Raw genomic sequence first — 21133 nt, 5'->3', positions numbered from 1 at the left:
CTAACCCTGCCAAATCACTTTAAAATGTCTCCAGTTCTGTCATTAACATTACAACCTGTGCCATTGCAGTCAACCCTGCACTTGTGTCCCTGTTAAGCAATACAATTGTCCATCAGTTTTATATTATGCTACCATTCAATTTTCTCTCTGTCCCCTGTACAATGAGTGTTTGCTGAATCAACAACATTTGCCACTGCGTCTCCTTGCATTGAGCTTCTGAATTCAAGTCATAAACATAACCAGAAACAGCTGGAATTTCAATAGTAATTATTTGCGTACCGCACTCAGCGGAATCTCTCCCAACTCAATTACCTACTGCTTCCAATCCTTTGAACAATTTTTTATCTAATCCAAGATTTTATCTTTGAATCTTGAACTTGGGTAGATGTTCATCATAGAATTTACAGTGCAGAAGGAGGCCATTCGGCCCATTGAGTCTGCACCTGCTCTTGGAAAGAGCACATTCCCAGAGCCCACACCTCCACCCTATCCCCATAACCCAGCAACCCCATCTAACCCAAGGGCAATTTAGCACGGCCAATCCACCTAGCCTGCATATCTTTGGACTGTGGGAGGAAACCGGAGCACCCGGAGGAAACCCACGCACACACGGGGAGGATGTGCAGACTCTGCACAGACAGTGACCCAAGTGAGAATCGAACCAGAGATGCTGGTGCTGTGAAGCCAAAGTGCTAACCACTATGCTACCGTGTGCCCCAAGTTCATGTGGAACTTTGCCAAAGGCTTTGGGGAATCTAGTTACAAAATGACAACGTTTTTCACAATCCACTTAAAATGTTACTTCCTCAAAAAAAAGTTGATGGAACTAATCAGGCAGTTTTAAATAATTTGTGTTTGGTAGATTTCCATACAAGTGATTATCTTATTTATCCTTGACAATCAATTAAATCAATACTAGTTAAATGAAAATTAGCCACCAAATGTTTCAACATAAGCACCTCATATCTGAAGCACAACAAAGGTACCCAGAAGGAGATTCCATTCTCACTAATATTGCAATGCTCATCAATAAGTTTAAATACTCATCAAAGTGTTATACTCATCATTATGTTAACTACTACCAAAAAAGGTTTCCTTGATTATTTTGAAGCTATATTAATACCGAGGCTACTTCTTGCTTATGCATGGTGCCCAATTCCTATTCATTCCAATATATAATGAATCGTATTTGTGGATTAAAAAGAAATATATTTACATGGCACCTTCCACATCCTCGCGTGTACGAGGGCCAAAGGGACCCAAAACCATTTCCTCTATTTTTGGCAGCAGCAAACAACGGAAGAGAAAATGGTGGGCCGCGCAGGTCGGCTGGCATGGGTCACGAAGGTCAGCCGGTTGGTAAAACTGGGTCCCCAGAAAAAAGTTTGAAGAACACTGGCCTGGAAGGATATGGGCAGCAGACACATGGGAACCCCAGTACCTGCAACACTCCCCTCCAAGCAACACTCCCCTCCAAGCCCCACACAATCCTCACTTGGAGATATATAACTGTTCCATCACTGTCACGGGATCAACATCCAGGACAAAGCAGCCCCCATGATTGACATCCAGAGACTATCTTCAAGATCCACTTCCTCTACCACTGACAAACGAGAGGCAGGTGTGTAAACGATCTACAAGATGCACTGCAGCAACTCACCATGGCTCCTTCAACAACACTATCCAAACCCACAACCTCTATCCCCGAGAAGGACAAGGGCAGCAGATGCATGGTAACTCAGCCACCTACCTGCAAGTTCCCATCCAAGTCAAACAATATCCCGACTTGGAAATATAACCCGGTTTCTTCACTGTCACTGGGTCAAATCCTGGAACTCCCTCCCTAACAGCAGTGGATGTACCTACATCACATGGACTGCAGTGTTCCCCACCACCTTCTCAAGGGCAATTAAGGATGGGCAATAAAAATACTGGCCTAACAAAAAGAGAAAATACTGGACAATCTCAGCAGGTTTGACAGCACCTTTGGAGAGAAAAGGGAGCTAATGTTTCGAGTCAGGATGACTCTGTCAAAATGCTGGTCTAGCTGGCATCATCTACGTCACGTGAAATCATTAAAAATAGCCAAAGGAGCTGCAACAAACATTGAATAAGAGAGCAGTTAACAAATATGTCCAATATTGGCTACAATACAAAGGATAGCTCCCCTTGCTCTTCTTTGAATTAGTGCCCTGGGATCTTTTATGTGCCAGAGGGAAGAGCTAACTGGTGTGCAATGTGGGATTCTATGGGTCATCCTACGTTGGTCATCTTCACCCAGTCTCACCCGTGGCCCCAAGTAGTTGTCAGCACATGTCAATGGTCACACCCCAATGAACTGCTTCAAAGGGCGAGCCAAGACAGGTGAGGATAGCTGTTGGGGTTTCCACTCTGTGACTTAGGGGTTTGTCTACCCTGGCACATGAAGGCTGATTCCAATGGACCGGGCAGGTGAGATTAATTTAAGGTCCAACAGTCTAGAAGCAAGTTCAGCACCATGTTATAAAACATGCAGAGTTTGATAAGACACAGATGTCCCAGTAACCCACTCTATTCCAGATAATCTCCAGCTATCTGGACTTGTCTTTCCAGTGGACCAAGATAGATCAGGTGTGGACTAGAGGGGGGGGGGGGGGGGGGGGCTGATGATGAGCAACTCTGTCACTGAAATGCAATTCACACACGTCACGTTCATCATCTATCTTCAGAACACTTCTAAATACCACAGAAGAACAACTTGGTCAAAGGATAAAGAGAGTTTAGGCAGGGCCTCAGTTTAATGTTTGGATTGTTCAAAGCAGAGTTGGCATGGACTCGATGGCTGAATGGCCTCTTTCTACCCTGTTATTCTCCATGACCTCAGACAGCGGAATACTCCCTCACTACTCCACTGGAGTGCCAGCGTTGATTTTTGGACTTGTGTCCTGCAGTGGGAGTTAAACCTGGTGTCTCAGAGGCAGGAGTGCTACAAACTAAGCCATAGCCTCCAAGGCTACCACCCAAGATGGCTCATCAGCACCTTGTCAAGGGCAATTCAGGATGGGCAATAAATGCTGGACAAGTCAGCAGCACCCACATCCCATGAACAAATAAAAAAACAAAATTATACAGTCAGGATCTATGCATCATGCTAACATGTTAGCACGATGCATAGATCCGGATGATATAATCCAGAGTCTGGATCATGTTAACATCGAAGAGGAGGTGGTATTGGGTCTTCTAACAAATATTAAGGTGGATAAGTCTCCTGGGCTGGATGGGATTTACCCCAGAATACTGACGGAAGGGAGGAAATTGCTGGGGCCTTGACTGACCGCTTTGTATCCTCATTGATCCCAGAGGACTGGAGAATAGCTAATGTGGTACCGCTGTTTAAGAAAGTTAGCAGGGATAATCCTGGAAACTATAGGCTGGTGAGCCACACGTTGATAGTAGATAAATTGTCGGAGAGAATTCTCAGGGACAGGATTTATACCCATTTGGAAACAAACTGACTCATAACAAACGGGCAGCACGGTAGCACAAGTGGATAGCACTTGTCCCAGGTTCGATTCCCTGCTGGGTCACTGTCTGTGCGGAATCTGCACGTTCTCCCAGTGTCTGCGTGGGTTAGGTGGATTGGCCATGCTAAATTGCCCGTAGTGTCCAAAAGGTTAGATGGGGTTATTGGCTTACGGGGATAGGGTGGAAGTGAGGGCTTAAGTGGGTTGGTGCAGACTCGATTGGACGAATGGCCTCCTTCTGCACTATGTTCTATAAGCGATCGACATCATGGTTTTGTGAAGGGGAGGTCGTGCCTCACTAACTTGATCCAGTTTTTTGAGGAGGTGACAAAGATGATTGATGAGGGGAGGGTAGTGGATGTTGTTTACATGGACTTCAGTAAAGCCTTTGACAAGGTGCATCATGGCAGACTGGTACAAAAGGTGATGTCACACGGGATCAGAGGTGAGGTGGTAAGATGAATACAGAACTGGCTCGATCACAGAAAGCAAAGGGTAGCAGTAGAAGGGTGTTTTTCTGAATGGAAGATTGTGACTAGTTGTGTTCCACAGGGATCTGTGCTTGGGCCTCTGTTGTTTGCAGTGTACATAAACGATTTGGAGGAAAATGTAGCCGGTTTGATTAGTAAGTTTGCGGATGACACCAAGATTGGCGAGTGGCAGATAGTGTTGAGGATTATCAGAAGATACAGCAGGACATAGATAGGTTGGACATTTGGGCAGAGAAATGGCAAATAGAGTTTAATCCGGACAAATGTGAGGTAATGCATTTTGGTAGGTCTAACATAAGAGGGGAAATATACACAAATGGCAAAACTCTTAGGAATACAGAAAGTCAGAGAGATCTGGGCATGCAGGTCCACAGATCTTGAAGGTGGCAACACAAATGGACAAGGTAGTCAAGAAAGCATACGGAATGCTTGCCTTCATTGGACGGGCATAAAGTATAAAATCTGGCAAGTCATGCTACAGTTGTATAGAACCTTGGTAAGGCCGCACTTGGAATATCGCACACAATTCTGGTCGCCACACTGCCAGAAGGATGTGAAGGTTTTGGAGAGGGTGTTGAGGAGGTTTACCAGGATGTTGCCTGGTCTTGAGGATGTTAGCTATGTGGAGGCTGAATAGATTTGGACTGTTTTCATTAAAAAGAGAGGTTGAGGGGTGACTTGATAAGGGGTCTACAAGATTATGAGGGGCATAATCCCTCATAATGAGCAGGCACTCTTTCCCAGGGTGATGGGGTCAGTCACCAGGCAGCATAGGTTTAAGGTCCATGAGGCAAAGTTTAGAGGAGATGTGCGAGGCAGCTTTTTTATGCAGTGGGTGGGGAGTGCCTGGAACGCATTGCCAGGGGAGGTGGTGGAAGAAAATACATTAATGGCGTTCAAAAGGCATCTTGACAAACACGTGGATAGGATGGGTATAGAGGGATACGGCACAAGGAAGGGCTGAGGGTTTTGCCAAAGGGTGGTATCATGACCGGTGCAGGCTTGGAGGGGTAAAGGGCCTGTTCCTGTGATGTATTGTTCTTTGTTCAATCCTGGCGAAACCCACACTGAACATCAATGAGCAGGTTATTGTGAGTAGGCGCTGCTTAATAGATTACTAATGACTCCTTTCACACAATCAACAAAAAAGTGCTGGAAGATTGATCAGGTTGTAGTTGTCTGTTTGAGTCATATTTTTTGTGCTGCAACATACTTAGGATGTCTTTCAAATGTTGGATACATGGCAGCATCAGAGGTGCACCTTAGCTCAGCTAAGGGAGTGACAAATTCTGTTTTGGTCTTCCTCACTAGTCAGGATGGCAACAGGGCCCAAGCTCTCCTCAAGTCCAGTGTACACAATCACTTCTAATTGTCAAATGGTGGAGGGTTTAAACAAATTTGGTACGAGGATGAAATATTAGAGAGGAGAAACAAAGTGCAGATAGGATTGGACAAGGCAAAAAACACTGAGTAAATTCAGAAATATGAGATCACACAGGGGATCAAATGGGAAGCAGTCCAAGATGGTTCTGAAGTGCATGTATGTAAACATACGAGATGGTGTAAATAAGATTGGTGTGCACAAGTTCTCACTACTATAGTAGCAATAATGGACACCCAGCTCAAAGAAGGCAAGTATTGGGAACTATATTTCTGTATACAGGTATTCAGGAAAAGGGAGTAATATATACAACTTTCTTGATTAATGTGCTTCAAGGCTCAGTGAGAAAGAAAACAGCGTTGGATCAAATATAAAAACAAAGACAAAATACTGCAGATGCTAGAAATCGGCACTAAAACCTGAAAATGCTGGAAATACTCAGTAGATCAGGCAGCAGCTGTGAAGAAAAACAGCATAAATGTTTAAGTGCGATGGCCTTTCATCCGTTAATAATCTAATTTGAGGAATAAAGTACAAAAGCAAGGATATTATGCTGAACCTTTACAAAACACTGGTTAAGACCTCAGCTAGAGTAGTGTGCTTAATTCTGGGTGTCAACACTTTAGAAAGGTGTCACAATGTTAAGACCTTGAAGAGGGTGCAAAAGAGATATATCAATCGGGTATGAGGGATCCAATTTGTGCGGAGAAGCTAGGTTGCTCTCCTTAAAAGCAGAGAACATTAACAGGATATTTGATTTAGATATTCAAAATGATCAATAATTTTGATAGGGTAAGAGAAACTGTAGTTTTCAGCGGCAAAAGGATCAGTTCTCAGAAGACAGCTGGCAAAAGAATTAGACATGACATGAGGAATTTTTTTAGTATACACACAGCGAGTTGTTGTGACCAGAAATGAAAGATTAGTAAAAACAGATTCAACAGCAACATTCAAAAGAGAGCTGGATAAATGCCAAAAGCAGAAGATTAGTGTTAGAAGTGAAGACCGGGGATGGGGTTGATTGGATAGCACTACAAAAAGAGCCAGCCAGGCTGTATGATTCTGTGACTGAACGGACTGAACGATATTTTACAATGCTGGAAAATGGTAGAGCATTGAGGAGAGGCTGAACAGAGTGAACTGCTTGGCACGATGGATTGAAGATGTCGTAAGACAAAAGAATGCATTTATATTGCATTTTTAATCGATCCCGCCCCGGGTCACTGCCTGTGTGGAGTTTGCACATTCTCCCAGTGCCTGCGTGGGTCTCATCCCGGAACTCAAAATGATGTGCAGGGTAGGTGGATTGGCCACACTAAATTGGGAAAAAAAGAATTGGATACTCCAAATTTATAATTAAAAAAATGCAGCATTTGTAATGTAGAAAAACTTTACAGAGGAGTAATCAAACAAAAATGGATGGTGAATCAAAGGAAAAAAAAACATTGGGGTGTCCAAAAGCTTGGTCAGATCCGGGTTCAATAAGAATGAGATAGAAAAGCAGAGGAGGCGAGATGAAGGAGCAGAGGGCAGGTTGGAGCAGGTTTAGGAAAGGAATTCTACGGCCACCAATAGTGGGATAAAACAGGCGAAATGTGTAAGAGGCCATAAACAGAGAAATGATAAGCTCTTCAGGTGTTGTAGTACTGGAAAAGTTTAGAGATGGGGAGTGATGAGGGTGTCAAGGGTCTTGAGGTTGAAGGTGTTAGGGGACCAGAAACCAACACAGAGAAAGAAAGACAGGAAGTAGGGTGGGAGGGTGCTACTGTGGAACATAAACACTGGTATAGACCAGTCGAACTGAGTGGCTGGTTGCTATGCAATAAATTCAGGGGTAGCCACCCAGGGGAGCAGTGAAACGATGAAGGCATGAACAAAGACTTGACCAGCAAAGGTGTCAAATCAAGAAAGTGGACGATATTGCAGATGAGGGAATAGGTAGTCTTTTTGAAGAAGCATATAAAAAGTTGGATGCTGAGCTCCAGGATAAACAGGACACCCAAGATTGCTAACTGTTTGGATAGGTCTGGGACAATAACAATAAAGCGCGATGGAATCAGTGGGGTTTGTGGTAGGGGCCAAATGGCAACTATCTTCAGGCTTTGCAATTGTGGCTGGAGGTTAGTGAAGCAATATGAAACTCAGACAGTGAAGGGGTGGAGGAGTGACAGACTGATAAAACTTGACAATGTCAGTGGACTTGCGGAGGTTTAACCCAAGACTGCATTATTTTTCACAAATGGCAGGATGTAGTTTTGTCTTTGATATTCATATGTTGGACTGCACCATGGTTGAGAATAGGGTTATTCTTGGAACTTCCTCCTTCGGACGCTGAAGAATCAAGTAACAGAGTTTTCATTGGACGTGGTTGGACTATAGAGCTTTGCTTTTATCTATTGGTATGGAACCACTATAACCATTTGCCTTGGCATGTAGCTAGCTCTGATTTATAGCTTCACTCGGCAAGTGCCTCCAATTCCAACGCAGCCATTGGCTTATATTACCTCCTGTTTGCCCAGGTTTTGATTGGTAGATCTGCCCTGACCCAGTTTGAAGTGGTAGCAGAAATTATGGATTAATAAAGACATATCAGAGTTTCCATCTAAAATATCCAAAATATTTAAATTACATTTCAAAGGAACAATCAAAAGCAAAATATTAAACAGAAACAATATTTTAATGGTTTGACTACCCTGTTCGAGACAGGTCTTTGGATAATAGTCTTCAGGTTGGCAGGTTCTATCCACCTTGGACTACTTGCCCCATTAAGGGTTTCGAAGTCAAATGAAAATAATTATTGTTGCAATTCTTGCATTTCATTTTCATAATGAACTCCCCTTGATAATTTAATCTTAGAAATTAGAATAACTCAATTGAAAAACCTGGCAGGTTCTTTTACCCATCGGAGTACCAGAGCCATCTATCCAACTTGGGAACATAAAATATTTCCTTACCCATTAAGAGAAAATAATGACTTACTATGTCTGATTTTGCGGACAAACCCAGCTACAATCACTTGCCAAATAGGGTGCACTGCTCCTCTTCAAATTAACTTGTTCCAGCAACAGGAATTATCTTCATTGATTAACCATTTAGAATAAGCTAACATTTTAATCATATTTCAAACTGATTTTTTTTACTGACATATTCACAATAGTAAAATAGAATATGTTCTTTAGGAACATTTTAATACCCAATTTGTGCTATATAGTAGATGATCAGAACTATAACTTGGCACCTCTATAGCACCTTTATCAAAGTACAATATTCTAAGTTGCTTTATTGGAGCAAAAGCAGATTCAATTTAAGACCAAGCCACATAAGGAGATATTAGGATAGATCAGTGAAGCAGGTTTTATGTAGAGTTTAAAGAAAGAGAAAAGTTTAGAGGTTGAGAGAAGGAACACCAGAGCTCAGCATCTAGAAAGCTGTAGTCACAGCCGCCAGTGTTCATGTGATTAAAACCAGCGCTGGGTAAGAGATCAGAAATGCAGGAAAGCAAAGATGTGGACTGTTTTAGGGCTGGAGGAGGTTACAAGAATAGGAAGGGAAAATGCCATGGAAGGCTGATGCCATTAAAAAGGGGGCTGAGAATGATCAGGAGCCAATGTAAATGAGTGAGCACAGCGGTGATGGGTGAAAGGGACTTGATCTAGGTGTGTAGCAGAGGTTTGGATCAGTTCAGGTTTAAGGAGGATGAAAGATGACCGGCTGGCCGGACAGCATTGGAATAATAAAGTGCAACTAGAAACAAAGAAATAGGAGCTCGAAATTCAGCCCTTTGAGCCTACTCTGACATTCATTATCATCCAACCCGATAGCCTGTTTCCACCTTCCACCATATCCTTTGATTCCTTTAGCCCCAAGAGCTTTATCTAACTCCTTCTTCAGTGGTGGCGAATTCCACAGGCTTACCACTCTGGGTGAAGCAATTTCTCCTCATCTCAGTCCTAAATAGTCTACCCCGTATCCTCAGAATGTGACCCCTGGTTCTGGACTTGCCCTCAACGGGAACATCTTTTCTTGCAGCTAACCTGTCTAATCCTAGAATTTTATAGGTTTCTAGGAGATTCCCCACACATTCTTTCGAATTGCAACAAATATAATTTTAACCGACTCAATTTTCTTCTTGTACGTCAGTCCAACCATCCCAGTAATCAGTCTGGTAAACCTTCCCTGTACTCCCTCTGTCGCAAGAACCATCTTTCCTCAGATAAGGAGACCAAAGCTGCACACAATATTCCAGGTGTGGTTTCACCAAGGCTCTGTATAATTGCAGCAACACATCCCTGCTCCTGTGCTCGAATGCTCTCACTATAAAGGCCGGCATACCATTGCCTCCTTTACTGCACCTGCATGCTTACCTTCAGCGACTGGTGTACGAGGACATCCAGGTATTGTTGCACATTCCCCTCTCTCAATCTATAGCCATTCAAATAATAATCTACCTTCCTGTTTTTGCTGCCAAAGTGGATAACCTCACATTTATCCACATTAGACTGCATCTGGCATGCACTCAGCTTGTACAAATCACACTGAAGCATCTCTGCATCCTCCTCAGAGCTCCCCTTTGCACCCAGCTTTGTGTCATCTGCAAATTTGGATTATATTACATTCAGTTGTCTCAACAAAAATATTTATATTGTGAATGGCTGGGGTCCTAGCACCAATTCCGATGATACCCTATTCATCACTGCCTACCACTTGGAAAAAGACCTGCTTATTGCTCCTACTCTTTTGTTTCCTGTTGGCCAACCAGTTTTCCATCCATCTCAATAGAATGCAGCCAATCCCATGCACTGTTAAGTGTACAGATGTGTAGAGGAAGCAAAGTTACAGGTGAGAGTTTAAGCAACAATGAGCTCAGACAAAAGCAAAGGTGGGCGATGTTACAGAGATGAAAGAAGGCTGTTGATGTGATGGGAGTAAATTGTGGTTGGAAGTTAATTTAAGGTCAAACAGAACTCAGCATTGTGAATAAACTGGTTCAGTCTCAGAGAGCAACCAGGGCAAGGGACAGAGTTGACGGCACAGTGGTCAGCACTGCTGCCTCACAGCTCCAGGAACCCGGGTTCAATTCCAGCCTTGGGTGACTGTGTTGAGTTTGCTTGTTCTCCCCATGTCTGCATGGGTTTCCTCCAGGTGCTCCGGTTTCCTCCCACAGTTCAAAGTCGCGTAGGTTAGGTGGACCGGCCATGCTAAATTGCCCCTTAGTGCCCAAAAAGATTAGGTGGGGTTATTGGGTTATGGTGGAGACATGCTTAAGTAGGCTGATCTTTACAAGGGCTGGTGTAGACTCAATGGGCCAAAAGGCCTCCTTCTGCACTGTCGGGATTCTATGACCAGGGAATACCAACGAGAGGCAGTGGTGTAGTTTGTCACTGGACCAGTAACCCAGAGACCCAGCGCAAGGCTCTGGGGACCTGGATTCCAATCTCACCATGGCAGAAGGTGAAATTTGAATTCAATAAAAATCTGGAATTAAAAGTCTAATGATGACCATGAAATTGTCAATTGGGGTAAAAATCCATCTGGTTCATTAATGCCCTTTAGGGAAGGAAATCGACCATCCTTACCTGGTCAGCCTACACGTGACTCCAGATCCACAGCAATGTGGTTGATTCTTAACAACCTTATTTCATCCCTGTAACATCATTCATCTTTGTCTTGACCTAGCAAGACATTCAATTGAAGGGCAGTTAGGGATGGGAAATAAATGCTGGCCCAGCCAGCGGTGCCCACATTAGATGAAAGAATAAATAAAAGTCAATGGTTTTGATTTTCTCCAATTTTGATTAGAGGAAATTTCAACTGAAGACTGGATGTTGGACAAACAAATCAGAGTCATTGAAGTGGTTGGCAGAGGTGTGCCAAGTTACAGCTAGGTGTAATTAGTACGGAACATGGTGTGCTTTCTGATGATGCCACCAAATGCAGCATGCAGATGAGAAATATGATGGAAAATGAATTGATCCTTGGATGACTTCAGAGATAACAATGCGGGATCAGGAAGAGAAGCCACTCTAGCTACGACTAGATAGATAATGGCTTCCTTCTGTACTGTACTATTCTCTGTTAAAGACAGCCCCACTCAGCAAGAAGATAAAAGGTGAGGCATTGAAGGATAGTATGGACAAATATGTCAAAGGTTGCAGACGGGTTGACAAGGTTGAGAAGAGATGGTTTACCATGTACAAAGTCCCAGAGAATGTCATTTGTGACCTTGATAAGATCAGTTTCAGTGCTGTAGCAGAAGTGGAAACCTAACTGGAGGAATTCAAACCTGTAGTAGTGTGAAATCTAGGCACATATTTGGAAGGTAATATAGTCAAGGACCCGGCAGAGGCAAGGGAGTTTGCTGATGGGGAAATAGCTGGCAAGGACAGAGAGATCAAATACTTTTTTTTAAAGTGGATAACAACATCAGTTTTGCAGGGGAGATGAGAAACCAGTACCAGAGGAGAAGGAACTTGGGGACCAGGCAGGGAAGCTAGCTGATCAGCAGTTTAACGTGAAGAGGTGGAAAGCAAGAGTGGAAAAAAGCAGCGAGCTATCTTTGCATTCCAAGGCAATTGTGGAATAGTGAGTCGAGGAGAGAAGGACCCAAACTGTGCTGTAATTAGTCAAGCCAGATCAGACAATGAATGCTGTCCACAAGAATTCAAGCCAGATCAGACAATGAATGTTGTCAACAAGAAGAATTCAAGTTTGCATCCATGGGCTTAAGAGGCTGGTGAGAGGGGCCATTGTGAGAGATATGGTTTTATTGAGGGCATGGGCATCAAAAGGTGGACCACGGAAATGTCAAGGTGAATCAAGAGCTGGACAGTTAAGGATTTGAAAGTGTGTACAGTACATCCTTATTTTGTTTCTTAACACTTGGATGTCACTCATAATAACCATTGCTCTTGAAGACAACAACTTTTATACCTTAATAAAAATAAATTGATTCATTTTAATGGTCGGGAAAAAACAGAAAAGATTTATTTGTGATCTCTGACCTGCAAAGCAAACCGATATGCTCTCAGTTTCTTTGCACAACATCCAAAGGCAGAGGCTAGCTGGGCTAAAGTTCTTGGTGTACAGTAATCGGACGCTACTTAAATACCATCCTTCTACACATGGGAGTCTTGGTAGACTATTCAGCTATACAAAATGTAATAATTCAGCTAAATCCTACACACTTACTTTGTACTTTCCAGCAGCAATCAGTGGACAGCAACAGTGGATGATTTTATCCTTTTTTATCTAAGCATCACCAAAGCAGGCGTCACGTCCAAACTACTTCCTTGCTGAAAATCAACTTATCTTGGGTCAAACCCAGGGTGTTCTAGGCGCAGTATAAAAGATAGTACATTCACCCAAATCACAAAGAATTTCTAAAATCAAAATTCTATTGTAACTTCAGGTCAAGGATCCACTGCACCAATGCTCTATGTGCTGGCCTCTTACAGAATGTGTAAGTGACATCTGTAATTTGCACACTATATTTAGCACCCGTTGGATGTATCAACATGGGTTAACACAGGAATTAATCTGGGGCCTTTCCAGCCTGCATGGTCTGGTGCCTCAGTGGGCAATGCCTTTACTCACCAGAGTGCTAGGGGAAATTATTACATTTAGAGAACACAATTAGATTTAAATGAAAGTGAGGATACTACAAAAATCTTGAAAGATGGAAATACCTGTACAAATGCAACTATTTTATAAAAAAACAAACTGATCATGCAGTATTCTCAAATGGACCTGCTTGTTGGTTCCAAGGTTCATTGAAACAAATGCATTCACTTCACCTCAGCCCCCAAAAGTCAATTTCAGTGGACTATTAGGAATCTAGACTGAACAAGGAAATACCACAATTTATATTTACCTCCTAATTTAAGGTTAGGAAGTATAATAATTGTCTTTACATTGCAAGGGAGCATAATAATTGTCTTTACATTGCAAGAAGTTATTTGAAATAGGTTTTTAAAAGTTTGGCACAAGGTAGAGCAATTTTTCCTGTAAATAAAAATGGCACAATCCTATGAGTGAGCAGGAGCTTCTCACATTAAATTTGAGCCAATCTGCCTTCGTCTTCAGGACTAATGGGCTTTACTGAAACAACATTTTCTTACGATGCACTCAGAGCATAAACAGGAGCTTAATACATAATCTCTACCCCTCGATTAGTATACTGCTTATGGGACTGTTACCTGTGAACTGAACAGTTAATCTTGTCATTAAAGAACATGGATTTAGAACATTTACCTACTGTATGTGTAATCTATTCAGTAACTGACCAACAATAAAGAGTTTGCCGAAATAAGGTATCTCGTCGCACTACAGTCTAAAAGATAGTGAGATTTCAATTTCCTTTGCATTTGGAGTTACAGAAATCTCAGTAAGCAAGCAAAACTTGTTTGAAACGGTCTTTTGAATAAAGTATTAGGAAGTACAGTAAACTTGTTGTCCGGCACTCTACCAACTGGAATTCTCAGTAACTGGAAATTCTGACAGGTCTATTTCTTTTTAAAAAGCCAATCACTGTGTTGAAACAATACTTTCTTCAAAAAAAAAAAGGAACAATAAGGTTGTAAATGTGCAAAGTTATTTTTGGGTTTGACAATGAAATTAATAAATTATTGGGTCAGTTTTGGTTATTGTGCTTGGACACCCCACCTTTTGTGTCCAGAGCAATGTAATTTTCACAGTAACTTCATTGTAGTGTTAATGTAAGCCTACTTTGACAATAAAGATTAACCAGCAAGTCTGATTAACTGGCACCATTCATTCCACAAGCATGGCAGATAACAAAAAGATTTATCCTGGTTATTTCCCAGCTCGAGGCAGAAAGAGTTTTGATAGTGTAGAAGATGTGACGGTCTTGAAAAAGAAAATAGGGTAAAAAGAGAATACTTTTAAAATGTCCTCTTATTAGGTCCCTAGAAAATTTTAATCTGCAAATTATTAATGGTTGGAGATTTTGATCCTCAGAAGTCTTTACCATTGCCACTGGTAAATGCATCTCTCACTAAAAGACCAAAGGTAACTATGGCACAAGGAACTATCAGGATGGTTAAGTGATCTGAATCCACTTTTAAATTTTGTAGCTTGACCATACTATTTTATTTTGTTCAGCATGCAGAACAATTCCCCACGGTAGGCTATTGCAGAAAATACGGAGGCTGGGGATTGTGGGTGATTTAGAGATGTGGATCAGAAATTGGCTAGCTGAAAGAAGACAGAGGGTGGTGGTTGATGGGAAATGTTCAGAATGGAGTTCAGTTACAAGTGCAGTACCACAAGGATCTGTTCTGGGGCCGTTGCTGTTTGTCATTTTTATCAATGACCTAGAGGAAGGCGCAGAAGGGTGGGTGAGTAAATTTGCAGACGATACTAAAGTCGGTGGTGTTGTCGACAGTGTGGAAGGATGTAGGATATAGATAAGCTGCAGAGCTGGGCTGAGAGATGGCAAATGGAGTTTAATGTAGAGAAGTGTGAGGTGATTCACTTTGGAAGGAATAACAGGAATGCGGAATATTTGGCTAATGGAAAAGTTCTTGAAAGTGTGGATGAGCAGAGGGATCTAGGTGTCCATGTACATAGATCCCTGAAAGTTGTCACCCAGGTTGATAGGGTTGTGTAGAAGGCCTATGGAGTGTTGGCCTTTATTGGTAGAGGGATTGAGTTCCGGAGTCAGGAGGTCATGTTGCAGCTGTACAGAACTCTGGTACGGCCGCATTTGGAGTATTGCGTACAGTTCTGGTCACCGCATTATAGGAAGGACGTGGAGGCTTTGGAGCGGGTGCAGAGGAGATTTACCAGGATGTTGCCTGGTATGGAGGGAAAATTGTATGAGGAAAGGCTGATGGACTTGAGGTTGTTTTCGTTGGAGAGAAGGAGGTTAAGAGGAGACTTAATAGAGGCATACAAAATGATCAGGGGGTTGGATAGGGTGGACAGCGAGAGCCTTCTCCCGCGGATGGAAATGGCTGGCACGAGGGGACATAACTTTAAACTGAGGGGTAATAGATATAGGACAGAGGTCAGAGGTAGGTTCTTTACGCAAAGAGTAGTGAGGCCGTGGAATGCCCTACCTGCTACAGCAGTGAACTCGCCAACATTGAGGGCATTTAAAAGTTTATTGGATAAACATATGGATGATAATGGCATAGTGTAGGTTAGATGGCTTTTGTTTCGGTGCAACATTGTGGGCTGAAGGGCCTGTACTGCGCTGTATTGTTCTATGTTCTAATTCTTGTAACCCATTAGCCAAGAAGCAACTGAAGCGATTATTAAAAGTAAAAGTACAATTATCAAACAGTTACACAAATACCACTACTGATGTAGAAACATTCAACTTTAACTTAAAGGAGCAAGTGCTGAGAAATACACTTTCCCTTTATTAACATACATTGATGTAATTGGTATTGTAAAGCATCATTTTGTAGATTGAATGCAACAGAAATTAATGCACAGCTTTTCTCCAGTCCCAACAAAATGTTTTGCTACATATTTGAATGATATCTTTAACCAGCTAATGTGGAATCATTTGCGTATGTTTATGGTTGTTCGAGGTTGGGGTTTTGGAAGAGGTTTTTGGACATAATGTCAAAGATTTTGGGGATAGAGGTAGCCCTGGGTCCGGGAGTGGCAATATTTGGAGTGTCGGAGGATGCAGGAGCGCAGGTGGGTAGAGAGGCGGACATGTTGGTCTTTGCCTCCATGATAGCCAGGAGAGAGGTTTTGCTGTGCTGGCAGGACACTGAGCCGCCGAAGGCAGGGGGTATGGGCGAGCGATTTGGCAGAGTTCCTGCATTTGGAAAAGATCAAGTTCGCCATTTGAGGCAGAGGAAGCGTTTATCTACATTAACTACATAGAAATACAGACGACTTAAAACTTACTTTCCTGAAGACTGACCCACTTTCTATTTCCCAACACATTTTGTGCAAAACAACTACTAAGAAAAAGGTTTTCTGCAAAATTAAAATAATTGCACATATAATGCAGTCTTTATTATAAGAAATATCTGGCCCCCAGGGATGTCACTTAACACCTGAAACACAATCTCCCAGATTATATATAACCTTGTTTTCCCTCACCCCAAGACATTGAAAATTAGCTCTTCCAACGCGCTACAAATAAACTGAAGTACAACTACATTAAAAGTAAAGTTCTACACATTTATATTATCTGTTTACAAATACTTGCCAAGTAAAGTCATACCTGTTAGATTGGCGATGGCCACTGGTATTCCTTGCACCTGGAGTCCTCCTGAACTCAAACTGCCAATGTTGACCGTCTGGAGGTTAGGAACGGATGCAAGTTGGGCAGCACTTAAATTAATGGTACCACCAGTCACAGTTACAGGAGTAATTTGGGCAATAGCAGTTTCACCAGAGTTACTGGAGGACACTGGAGTCACAGTTAGTTGCTGAGCATTCTGCAGCTGTACATTTGAAAGGCTCTGGATGTTCTGCAGTTGTATGGTCTGCCAGTTTATTTGCCCAGATGGTGTCAAGCTTGGTGCCCTGATGATCACCTGAGTTGGGTTCTGCAAAGTGGCCAGCTGAACATTCTGCAGGGCCTGCGGCTGGACAGTTTGTACAGTGTGGCCTTGTACCGCAGCACCTTGGATGGTTTGAACAGCATGGTGGGGAATTGTCTGAATGATCTGCTGCTGCCCCACAGCCAGCTGCACCTGCTGGAGTTGAGCCCCCTGCTCCGGCGGGTTCTGCAAGCCATTGTACTGGGCGGCGCTGGCGCCTTCTGCCTCGGAGACGGGCACGACGGCGGAGGCCGACTCCTCCTCGATGTTTTCCGGGCTGGAGGTGTTGCTGCTGAAGACGGCGTCTGAGGAGTTGACCAGGGGGGAAGCGCTGCAGGAGAGGGCCGAGGAGGCCGTGCTCACGCAGGTGGCTGTGGAAGAGGTGGTTGTCGCGGCGGCTGCCGGGGCAGGAGGAGGAGGAGAGTCGGGCGTGTTGTTCAGAGAGGCGCTGGGCGTGGAAAGGACCTGGCTCCCATTCGAGACCCCGCCGTCGGAAGGCTGGACGAACTGGATGGACCCTCCCCCGGTGCTGCCCGCCGCCATGCTGTTAATGGGCACGGCCAGAGTCACGCCGCCCCCTATGTTAATGGGCAAGGTGGCGAGCATTTGAGTCTGAGCGCCGGAGATGTTGACTCCCTGGAGCTGCAGCGGGATGGACAGGCCGGGCCTGATCTGGATGGGGACGGCGCCGCTGCTGTTGTGAGGGGAGCTGCCGAGAGACGCCACACTGCCGGAGGTGCCGCCGCCGCCCCTGCAGCCGAGCTGGATGGTCTGACCGCCCGCCGCCGACACGATCTGGATGTGCCGGTGCTGCAGGTCGCCCTGGAGGCCGGTCGAGCTGAGCTGCAGCCCGTCCACCGTCTGCAACTGCGGGATGATCTGGTACTGGAGAGTGGCGGCCGAGGTCCCCGAGCCCCCCGCCGCCGCCGTGCTGACCACCATGGTGGGGTTGGAGAGACTCTGCACCGGCACCACGTTATACTGACCGGCCGCCGACACGATGGGCCTGACTTTGGTGGGGGTTCCCGCTGCGCCATCCTGTCCACTCGTCCCGTTGTTGTTGGTGGTGGTGGTGGGAGCCGTCGACGCCCCTTGCTGCTGCTGTTGTTGTTGAGCCGCGCCTTCTTTCGTCGGTGCAGGGCCGGCGGCTATAATCTGCCAGCCGTTCCCCGAGAACTGAGCGGTGACGAGCTCCAGCTGCTGGGCCGCCACTCCCGAGCTCTGGTCGAGGACAAGCTGTCCGCCCTGGACGGCGTTGGAGGCGGCGGCCGCCCCGTCCGCAGGCCCCGGGGATCCGATCTTGCTGCAAGTGGCTGCGAGCAGGGCGAGAGGAGAGGGCTGGGTGTCCTACCCACACAGTGGGCGGGTTCAGAGAGGAAAGAGTGGGTGTGAATTTACATTAGCACAAAAAGGGGCTTCACTCAGGAAGTACAGAGCAATTAACGACAAAAACAGTTGCATTTCGATCGCTTATAGCAAATTTTAAATCGTGCATTGCTAAGTTTGTTTTATTAAAAAAATAAATCAGGAAGTAGGTGCTCGGATCTGCAGGAAAAAAATGGCTTCACGTACAAATGCAACACAGACAAGTGGTTAGCAACATTAGTTCACCAGCAAGCAGCAGTTGTGGCACAGGAAGCATTTTCATCTAAACGCGTAAAAATAAAATTAACACACGCATACTGTAAAAGTGTTGATTTGAAATTGAGATTCCATTACCTGTGAGCCTGATGTTTTGATTTGCAAATATTCACCAGGTTTCCCTCCTTCAGTCAGGGTGGCCATACTTTCCTCCTTCTGATCTGTGAACAAAAAAAATACAAATAATCGCAATAAGATAAGTTCATTTTTTCCCTAAATGGCCTGCCCGCTACTTTCACACAGTTGTCTCAATCAAGCCATCAAATTGCCCAGGGAGGGGAGGGGAAAAAACCAGAAACGTGGTTTGAAACCCGACCCAGTGGATACAAAGTAACACCCAAAAGAGGGTTGTCTCAGACAACTCACTACTGTAGATTCTGGGTGTCAGGCTGATCAATTAGCAGAAAGCTTGTCACCAAGGTAAATTGACTTTTTCCCTCTTGTTTTTTTTTTTTAAAAGGAGGGAGGGATAGAGGGAGGGTTACGTACCACTCATTCTGCATTGCTTAAGAAGGGGAGAAAAAAAAAATAAGGCCAGTACAAAATGTAGGCAGAACAAGGCAGGGCTGGCCCTTTCTTTCCACGAATGGCTGTTTGCGTAGGACGGAATAATCAGGTTCCTCTTGATTGACGGAAATGGTAGTGGGAGGCGGGGCTTCCCAGCCCGGCGACAGCGCCAGCGAACCCGGAGACTTGACCTTCCCAGCTCCAGTCGCCAGCCCATTGGCTGCGGCGCGGGCGGACAGGAGCGGTGCGCGGAGCACGCCGGGGCATGTAGTTCCCCCTCCCCCTGCCAAGCTGGCTCGCCGGCGACGGCGGGAACTACAGCTCCCAGGTAGGGGGGGGGCAGGGACAGACTTTCAGGCATGCGCGGTGGGCGGATGTACTGAGTGTGTCGACGCTCTCCCCGCCCCGGAGCTGCCCCTTCCCCCTCCCTCTCTCCTCCCCTGCATCAGGGTAGGCTGGGCGGAAATGAACAAAGGCGGCGCTTTGTGTGCAGGGGGGCGGTGGCGTTTTCATGTACGCGATTTAAAACAGGTTTATATTTTCCAGGGTTTCGAGTTTCTAGTCGTCCGTCCCTCAAGTTTCTGTGGGGCCCCTCAATCCTAGATCAGATTTAGGGAAAAACAGATGCAATTTTGTGATGCATTTTTGTAATGCAGGTGGATGCAGTCTTGTAATGCAGATGACAGTGAGTGGATGCAGTTTTGTAATGCAGACGGCAGTGGGTGGGTGCAGTTTTATAATGCAGATGGCAGTGGGTGGGTGAAGCTTTATAATGTAGATGACTGGGTGGGTGCAGTTTTATAATGCAGATGGCAGTGGATGGATGCAGTTTTATAATGCAGATGGCAGTGGATGCAGTTTTGTAATGTTGATGACAGTGGATGGATGCAGTTTAGTTTACAAATGGCAGTGGGTGGATGCAATTTTGTAATGCAGATGGATGCAGTCTTGTAATGCAGATGGCAGTGAGTGGATGCAGTTTTGTAATGCAAGTGGATGTAGTTTTGTAATGCAGACGGCAGTGGGTGGATGAAGTTTTGTGATGCAGATGGCAGTAGGCAATGCAGTTTTGTAATGCAGATGATTGAATGCAATTTTGTAATGTAGATGACAGTAGGTGGATGCAGCTTTGTAATGCAGGTGACAGTAGGTGGATGCAGCTTTATAATGTAGGTGGCAGTGGGTGGATGCAATTTTGTCATGCAGATGGTAGTGGGCGGATGTAGTTTTGTAATGCAGGTGGATGTAGTTTTGTAATGCAGATGAAATGGGTGGATACAGTTTTGTAACACAGGTGAATGCAGTTTTGTAATGCAAATGGAATTTGATTTGATTTGTTTATTGTCATGTGCACTGAGGTACCACAAAAAGTATTGTCCTGGGTACAGTCCAGGCAGATCGCTCCATACATGAAAACACAGAACATACTGTAAATAGGCAATGTAAATACATAAACATAAGTATTTGGGTACTGCATACAGAATATAGTGCTCCAACTGTAGAGAAGAACCATAGAAAGATCAGTTCAGTCCATAAGAGGGCCACTCAGGAGTCTGGAAACAGCAGGGAAGAAGCTGTTTTTGAATCTATTGGTGCGTGTTCTCAAAATTTTGTTTTTTCTGCCCTTGGGCGGCATGCTGATGCAGTGGTTAGCACTGCTGCCTCACGGCGCTGAGGATCCGGGTTCGATCGCGGCTGCAGGTCACTATCTGTGGAGTTTGCATATTCTCCCCGTGTCTGCCCCGGGTCTCACCCCCACAACCCAAAGATGTGCATGTTAGGTGGATTAGCCATGCTAAATTGCCCCTTAATTGAAAAAAAAAGTTCCTTCTGCCTGATGAAAGAGGTTGAAAGAGACAATAACCTAGGTAGGAGGGGTCTTTGATTATGCTGTCCGTTTCCTCAAGATAACGATGTTGACAGAGTCAATGGATGGCAGGCAGGCTTGCGTGATGGGCTGAGCTGTGTTCACAACTCGCTGTAGTTTTAAAGGTCTTGGGCCTAGCAGTTGCCATACCAGGCTGTGGTACAGCCAGATAGGATGCTTTCTAAGGTGCATCTATAAAAATTGGTAAGGGT

At 44.6% G+C, this 21133-nt stretch overlaps 1 protein-coding gene across 2 annotated transcripts in view; it reads right to left on the bottom strand.

The window, feature by feature from the left end:
• sp4 (sp4 transcription factor) overlaps positions 1 to 19189 on the bottom strand; it is an 86824-nt gene extending 67635 nt beyond the window's left edge. The window contains exons 1-3 of one of the 2 annotated variants that reach the window (XM_072509212.1): positions 19037 to 19189; positions 18626 to 18708; positions 16585 to 18253 (exon numbers count right to left, since the gene is read on the bottom strand). In XM_072509212.1, the coding sequence (XP_072365313.1) occupies positions 16585 to 18253; positions 18626 to 18708; positions 19037 to 19043 (1759 nt within the window). In that variant the 5' untranslated portion in view covers positions 19044 to 19189. Of the gene's footprint in view, positions 1 to 16584; positions 18254 to 18625; positions 18709 to 18913; positions 18960 to 19036 lie in introns of those variants that run through there. The other variant, XM_072509213.1, reaches the window with a different exon arrangement.
• Between the last annotated feature and the right edge of the window lie 1944 nt (positions 19190 to 21133).

This window comes from Scyliorhinus torazame, chromosome 6, assembly GCF_047496885.1.
Source record: "Scyliorhinus torazame isolate Kashiwa2021f chromosome 6, sScyTor2.1, whole genome shotgun sequence".
NCBI classification, from domain to species: domain Eukaryota; kingdom Metazoa; phylum Chordata; class Chondrichthyes; order Carcharhiniformes; family Scyliorhinidae; genus Scyliorhinus; species Scyliorhinus torazame.
Note: the sequence above shows the minus strand (reverse complement) of the source record. Positions and strands in the feature narration are given on the sequence as shown.